Source organism: Agrilus planipennis, unplaced genomic scaffold (genome assembly GCF_000699045.2).
Source record: "Agrilus planipennis isolate EAB-ADULT unplaced genomic scaffold, Apla_2.0 scaffold241, whole genome shotgun sequence".
NCBI lineage: Eukaryota > Metazoa > Arthropoda > Insecta > Coleoptera > Buprestidae > Agrilus > Agrilus planipennis.
In genome coordinates, this window is record NW_020439027.1 from 36,766 (window position 1) to 44,933 (window position 8,168).

At 31.5% G+C, this 8,168-nt stretch overlaps 1 protein-coding gene across 1 annotated transcript in view; it reads right to left on the bottom strand.

The window, feature by feature from the left end:
- The window catches only part of LOC108738725 (potassium voltage-gated channel subfamily H member 8-like), a 100,744-nt gene that overhangs the window by 17,219 nt on the left and 75,357 nt on the right, over positions 1-8,168 (bottom strand). Inside the window, exon 9 of the mRNA XM_025976429.1 lies at positions 6,662-6,861. Coding sequence (XP_025832214.1) covers positions 6,662-6,861 — 200 coding nt within the window. The remainder of the gene's footprint in view (positions 1-6,661; positions 6,862-8,168) is intronic.

An 8,168-nucleotide genomic window follows, 5' to 3' on the forward strand; every position in this document is an offset into this window, starting at 1 on the left:
GTCTTCCTAAAAGCATTAGCCATTAATGAAATCGAAAGCAACAATTTAAAGTCGATGCTCTCAAAGATAACAATTAATAACAATCTATCTGCTAATCTCTCTGGAGCTTCAGGTTGTGATGGCGGACGATCTAAGCGGTCAGCAAAGAAATAAAGATGAATTATTATAAATATTTATGGAATTAGTTGTATTCGTCCTTATATAATTCATAATAAACAATTATTATTTTAATTCCAACTTTAAATAAGTCTTGGTTATTTAAAATAATTGTTTATATATAGTTTATTTACAAATTGTATTAACTTTGGCAGAAGGTTAGTTGTCACTGGGCCAACTCTGGCACATCTTTGGGATTCGTCATTGGTCCAAGGTTGTGTGCCAGGCCTGTTCCGATCTTATTATTTGGTAGTTCAACCAAATCTGGTCCAGAGTTGTAATTCAACTTTGTCCCAGAGCTCATGACTGGCAAGCCGACTTTGACCCACACCTAACCCAACCGTACTTTTCTATTGGGGGTGCCTTACATCATATTTGATAAATAGGTGCGTCAAGTTCAGTCAATACCGATCGGATTACTCCCTACAGTCTATGTTGTATATTAAAAGTTTGCATCTTGATCAATTTTTATTCAGTGACATACGGCACGTATTGTTTTGCATTACTTCGTATAATAACGGGCAAATAACTGAGACGTATGTTATGCGGCATACAATGTTATTTACAACCTACGTTCACCTCTACTTGACTGCACTTAAAACGATGGAATCTACAATTCCTGGTCGTAGCTTATATTGTATTTTGTATATTACAATTGCATTCAATGAGCAGTGTTTGGATTGGTTCATATAGACTACGTCAATGACGTAATCGCTGTCTCTCAATAATTTCACAGTAGTTTGGATTATTTAACAATTCAAATTAATGTGCTGGAAATATTTGTATATCTATAACTTGAAATTTTTCAGCGTTATTGCCGTTTTATGCCTTTTCGCCAGCCTTTTTTTCGTTTCTTCGAACTGATATCGTTATATTTAGTTGACAGTGCGTTCAATAAACAGATTAAAAGGGAATAACCCCTTGATTTGAGAAATTCGAATGTTTTATTTGATTTGATACGAACGAAGAAACAATGTAATATCTTATAAAAGAATGTGAGCAGTAAAATAAAGAAAAATGTTAACTACGTATATACCTACGTATGTAATAGACATACATGTTAAATCTACCTATATACTTGCTGTTTTATATCAACAGAAAAAAACGAAAATTGAAAATTCATATATCATCTTATATTGTTCAAGATATGTTTGAACGTGTTTCAAACGGAGACAATGTCAATGCATAAGAAAATTGTTAAATCAGTTCATAAAGACAAAGAAACATTCAACAAAAAATATTCGTGTTAGGTACAGTAATACAATAAATTATATCCAGCGCGCAAGTGGCTTTACCTACGTATCAAGCGTAGCGCAACTGATGCTAAAAGCATAAAATTTTAATTGATTGTGAGACAGTTGCAATAAATTCATTAATTATCCTAAAATTTTAAGATTGATCAGGGACTATTCGTATTGATTTTTGAATTATCACATATTATAATGTTATAAATTACACAAAAAAGCACGGCTTTAAGCTTTATGCGCGAACTTACGTTAAAGAAGCGCCATTTCTCTGTATTGATAATTTTTGTATTAGATACCTATTTACTAAAGAAAAGTTGATTTAGTTGTGTAGGTATCTGTTTTATTTTTCATATTTATTTCGATCGTATTTTAATTGGAAAATAAGTTAGTTAATAACTAGAAATATATTTTGCCATGTGATTTTGTTTGATCTAGTAAAAGTAATAATAATTATCAAAAAGTAATTAACTTCGAACCGATGTCAGCAGGCGAAGTAAAACCATCGCAATAAAAAGGCTTAGGTATTATACATCAGAAAAAAGTCACAAGTAAATAATTTTACTGATTAATAAATTTCTACAAAGGCACTTATGTAACGGAATTGAAAAGTTTACTAAAAAACATTTATAATTTTTCATCAGTCGACATTAGGAAAACTAACTATTGTTTTTTTGTTTCAGGTGGCAATTCACATATTCACATGGAAATAGTTCATAAAATGTGGTAAGTGTATTTATTATTTTCAAATGAAATAAAAAATTAAAAATTGAAGAAAAACACTTGGTTTTGGAGAGTGACCCTCCGGAATTAATAAGTACCCTATAATAATCTAAAATCTAATAACAAAAATTAAAAAAAAAAAAACGAATATTGATAATTTCCAGCAGTTTTAATCAATATAGATTGCATTCTGTCAAATACAGACAAGTATTACCTGTTTTATACAATTATCCAAAAATCCGCAAAAACGATTACCCTATGCGATTGGTTGCGTTATAACTCTGAAAGGAACTTCAAATCAAAGTATTCTATTAAAAACTTCCTATAATCAGTAGATAAATTAAAACAACTAAAACAATAAAAATGTAATACTTGTCTTCTTTGATATTAAAACTTATTTCGTTCTATTTACGGGAAGAACTAACAAACTCCAGTAATCTAAATTCAAAACAAATGTCAAAACTATACGAATTAATTAAAGTTTGTACTTATACCTATAGACTTCCCATGGATATTTATGGTAAACATTAAATAGGTACATTTCTTTTTATCCAATAATCGATTTAACTGTAGAATTATAATTCTTGTTTACATTTTTTATATTTAACTATCATAAGAAACACTTGCAATATAACATTCGACATTTTTAGAAAATCTACCTTTACAAGTATTTCACCCCGTGGTTTCTTTAAACAAAAGCTTTTATCATTAAACATAGTGCTTTTGATTCTTCTATTCACAGAGTGATTGAATATTAAAGAACCCCCAATTTAATAAAGAAGTAGTCTTCCTAAAAGCATTAGCCATTAATGAAATCGAAAGCAACAATTTAAAGTCGATGCTCGTTAATTATAAACAAAAACAAATATTTTAGAAAAGCAGGCGTTTATAAATTATCATGCAGCAGTTGTAACCCTTTTTTTTTTAGATAATATTAAATTACTAGATATACAATTTCAAAAAAACGCTTAAACACCCTAAAAATTTTAGAAATCAGCGAAGCTTCCATGGGCTGTCTCTCTAATATTAAAAGTCATTACGTATCTCTTTTAAATAATATCAGTATTTAGATAATAAAAAGCAAAACCAACTGCTTTTCTTCAATTTTTGATTTGTTATTTTTCAATATATTTCAGCATTTTCACTAAATAAATATTGTTTTATATATACTTGGAGTGCAAATCTTGCGTCGTGCGCCACATGACATCACTTTGTGATAAACGGAGCGAGTTTCGGCATTATTGGCCCTTTCTCTAACTGTACTTAAAGGTTAAAATATTTACAGCAAATTAAAAAAGCACGTAACAGAATAATAATGCCTTAAATTTTAACTCTATCGACTAATCTTCCGCGTTGTCTTTCGCTAGATAGTAATTTTCATAAACTTTTCTTGTTAAATACCTACACCTACCCGACTAATTTATAAGCGACGTGCCGCATGTAGTGTGAGGCCCTTATGTGGCTAATAAGGGGCATGCCGATATAGGGATTTCCCCGTAGATTCCTCACGAAAATCCACCAAAAAAGTGGTGATACTAAAATGGGAATTGTCTTGTGGGTTTTTCTGGGTAAACCTAACACATGTATAAACTTACAATTAAATCTACCTTATGGGGGCTCGATGAAGCAAATCCGTTTGAAAATACTCTGGGTAAAATGAAAAATCTTATAAAAAATGCGAACAATCCCTTTGACCAATTATACCATGTCAACAAATGTACTTTCTGATACTATCAGACGCATCAGGTCTAACAATAGCAAAACGACTGCAATTTAAAGTATTCACTACAAAAGAGCCCAAAAACATAATCTTACTTAAAACAAACTTTTACAAATAAGTGTGATATGTATATGTTCCTCCAAATGGAGATATAAATTGTGTTGAAATTTGTGGAAAACCACTACGAAAAAGAAAATTTAGAAATGTACCTATACTTTCTGCAAACAATAAAAGTATTACTACCTAACAATGGTTTATCTTAAAGATAGTGACGAAAGTAAAGAAATAGTATGTGTTATTCTGTTGCTACATATGTAAAAGTGAACAGTTTCTCATTGGTAAAATATATTTCTCATTCAATTTTGTATTTTTTTCATTAATAATAAAGTTCATTTTTCCAAAAATTTTTAATGGGGTAGCAATAATTTTTCCCCGCGGGGGCCACGTGTGGTATTACTCATGATGCGCAAACGCGACAAGGCGTTATATGCCCCTTCCTTGTCCTGTGGGGCAATCCCATGGGGCCCACAAGGGGTAGTGGGCTATCCACTTAGGGACCCTACTTGCACCCCCGTCAAAATTATAGTCGGGTAAATGCATTTTTTTCTTTATATCACTTAAAAGTATGTTTTGCGAATCTTGTACGAGTTTGGTCAAAAATTATTTTTTCTATTTTTAGAGCACATCCAGGATTTCAAAAGTACGCATTATTTAATTCTTTAGATTTTTTTAAAAAGTTGATTTCACTAAACCATCTTTACGCTGTGTGTAGGAAAAGTCACTATTCAGTCCATATCGCAACAGATTTAGAAGGAGCAACAATTGAATTTAATTTTTATTTTAGTTTAATCTGTACTTTTGGCGTGGCAAATTTAACAATTTTTCCAATAGACAGTATCATATTGAACAAAATATTCTGATCATATTCATGCTGTTTTTGTATTGAATGTGTACTATTGATAATATTTTTGAATCCATTGCTCACTAATCGATTTGTCTTTTGGAAAAGAAAAACACTGACATTCCGCATTAAAATCACTAATATTACAACACCTTACCACCACACAAAACACCATTTTAAACAATTCAATTTAAAATAATATTAACTAAACCTTATAAACGTCACAATCATATTTCCCAGTTGTCACGTACTAACGTCACCGGCTAGAAAAGGACAGATCGTTACCCTGCGCTTCAGCATATTTTATAAATACAAATCCTCTTTCATACATTTGGTCCACGAAATGAAACTCGCATAGTTTCCTCCTTTGATGCTATCAAAAACAAAAGGAACATAATATTCAAAGTTACTTCATACATTCCACGTATTCCTGTGCACACTGCTGTATACAATTTGCCGGACAGGAGAGGTTTACTGTCGTATAATAACTTGAAAATTTTCAAGCAAATTTGCATTGGAATTGTGAACAGTGTCTGTTTCGTCAACTTTCATGACAAGTTCATATTTATGGAAATTTTTCTTTGGGTAAATACGACTTTTAGTTCTTTTATTTTATTACCGTATATTTTCGTCTAATGTCGAAAGCTTTAGGGTGTTTTCGTTAAAACTCAAAATTCCTGCATTAGAAAAGTGTACCTACCTACATTTTCGACGTTACGTCCTCAATCGCACGAGCCACCTTCAGGGCTCTGTTTTTAATATATTTTTAGTGATTTTTGATCCCGAAGAATATTTTCAGCACCTCTCGATTAGGATTCTGTTTAGAACCACAACATAAAGGTTTATAGAAGTTTACAGCTTATTATCTCTCATTTCGAGGTAAAACCCCTAATATAAAGTGTAAACATATCTGTAGGTACAAGTCAGATTCACGATGAGTATAGGTTACATTTTCAAGTCAGGTAAAAACAAATAGTTTTCACATTGTTTTCTCCGTTTTATTTTATCTCAGTAGATTTTATGATGAAGTTTTCCCTCGTCCTATTATTATGGAAACTAAAGTCAGTCCATTGAAACTTTATCTACTGCTGTTTCTCTATAGTAGTTGTAGCTGATTTTTCAGTATGTGAAAAATCTACTGATTTGGTTCATTTAGTAAGATTTTACTGTTTCAGTCATGTAATTGAGACTGTGAGAACCATTGATGAAGTGTTTTAGTTTAAGAGAATATTAATCAAGGGATACGTAGTAGGTTTTCATCAATTTATTTAAATAAACTATGAAACCATTCAATTTTGTATGTACAGAACTCTATGAGAAGTTTTGATCTTTTCCTTTAAACCCTTATCAATCATTTTTCTACAAGATGGAATACGTTATTAATCGCCTGAAACATTGTGTACCTACAAGTATAAACTTTGAGTACCTAAAGGAAGCAAAATAAACGCAAATTAACAAGTTTCGTTAATGAGTAAAATTCTGAATTAACTTGATCGCAATTGATGAAAAGTTATTAACGGTATTGTAACCTACTATTTAGAGAACGTCCTAATGTTACAGTAATTAAATTATGTGCTTCTAAATTATGTCATATGCTTCACCCTGTTGAAATTATTTTTGAAAATATTAGAGCTTGGTTATAGCTATTGCATCTATTTCATTTATCATTTTAATTTTTGGTTCCCATTTCCCCTTATTTTCGGTTTATTTTAACTTTAATGGTAACCAATTTGTTTATAACTTCTCTATTTATTAATATTCCTGAAACGTTCAATCCGTCTGAAATCCTCGAGTTTATCTTTTTATATTGGCAACGGTCCGATTGAGAAAATCTCACATTTTATTCCCTATTGAGAGCTCGTTCGTTTTATGTAAACTTGTATATAGTGTAAAGTATGTTGAATGCTATTTACCTACCTCTTGAATATCTAAGCCGTGGTTGAGAGACCACATGGTCTGAAAATAGTCTTGCATTCTTTGCTTCAGTTCCTTCGGGATTTGATGAAGCGTTAGAAAGTCTTTCAGATCTCTCCATTTGGTGTGGTACAGCGATCTTCTCGAGTACATCCTTTGTATGATAGCTGTAACGTTACCGAACACGACGGCATGCATTAGCGCTGAAATGAAACAAACAGCGTATTCTTTTCAACCATTTAACAAGTTTGTTCGAGACGCGATGCCATCGACACGGATTTACATTTCAGCTAGACGCTTAGTGATCATTTTGATCGGTTTTTACGAAATAACGAGAGATTTGAGTTTGAAAACTCGTTACATTTCTAACTTGCGATTTGTACACATTATGTACAGGGTATCCTATTTTCAGAATTATTATTAAAGATAGAGAGTTGCGGGTTTCACGACAGTGTGCGCCAGCAGAAAATCCCTTTCGGTTTTTAAAATAGAAGGTGGAAGTATCACCTTTCACGCATCCCCCTCCCCGTATCAACGTTATGCTAGAATCTAGTAATGTAGTCAGATCATTTCTAGCACCTTCCGTTTTCAGTTATTATTATTTTCAATAACAAGCTCAGAATTTATGATTATTTAAAATTTTCATTTTTGTCCAATTAGTGTTAGGTAGTATGCTATGGTTAAAATTTATTAAAAACAAAATCTACACGGAGAAAATAAAAAAGGAAAATGTACCTAAACTAAATATTAAAGCGATATTTACAGAGGTCGGCAACCTGCGGCTCGCGAGCCTCATGCGGCTCTTTAGTTCCATACGAAAATATTATTTAAAAATCGTTCTGAATTGATTAACGAGGATTAGACACTGGTTCTATCTCTCAGCCACTTGTACTCGCTTTTCACCTCATCCTAATAGTCTTCCAGATTGCTACAGTGAGGTGAAAAAGTTGGCATGTGGAGTACTGACTATCTTCGAATCGACATATTAGTGCGAGCAAGCCCTTGCATGAATATAATTAAAAGTAAAGTAAGAAGCCAATTACTAAATGAAAATTTAGAGTCGTGTTTGAAACTTAAAACAACAAGTTATGAGCTTATGAGACAAATTTATCCAAACTTTCTAAAACCATGCAAAGCCAACACTCCCATTGAATTTGTTTGCTCAAATGTATGTTATTATTCTTTTTTTATTCTAACTAGAAGTTACATTGTTTAGTAAAGTTTAAATTTTCTACTTGAATAACCATGCAAAGCCATGGCTCCCACTGAATTTGTTTGCTCAATTGTTTGTTATTGAAGTACAAGTTAGTGTTGTAAATAAATAGATATTTTTTCTTATGAATAAATAGATATTCTTTCTTATGAATAAATAGATTAGTTTTTTATCAAAAAAAATTATTTAAATGCGAGTACTATTTATTTTTGGCAAGAAAAAATTTTGTGGCTCTTTAAAAACTTTGAAATTTTGTAAATTGTAATTTTCGACTCTTCCGACTCAAAAGGTTGCCGA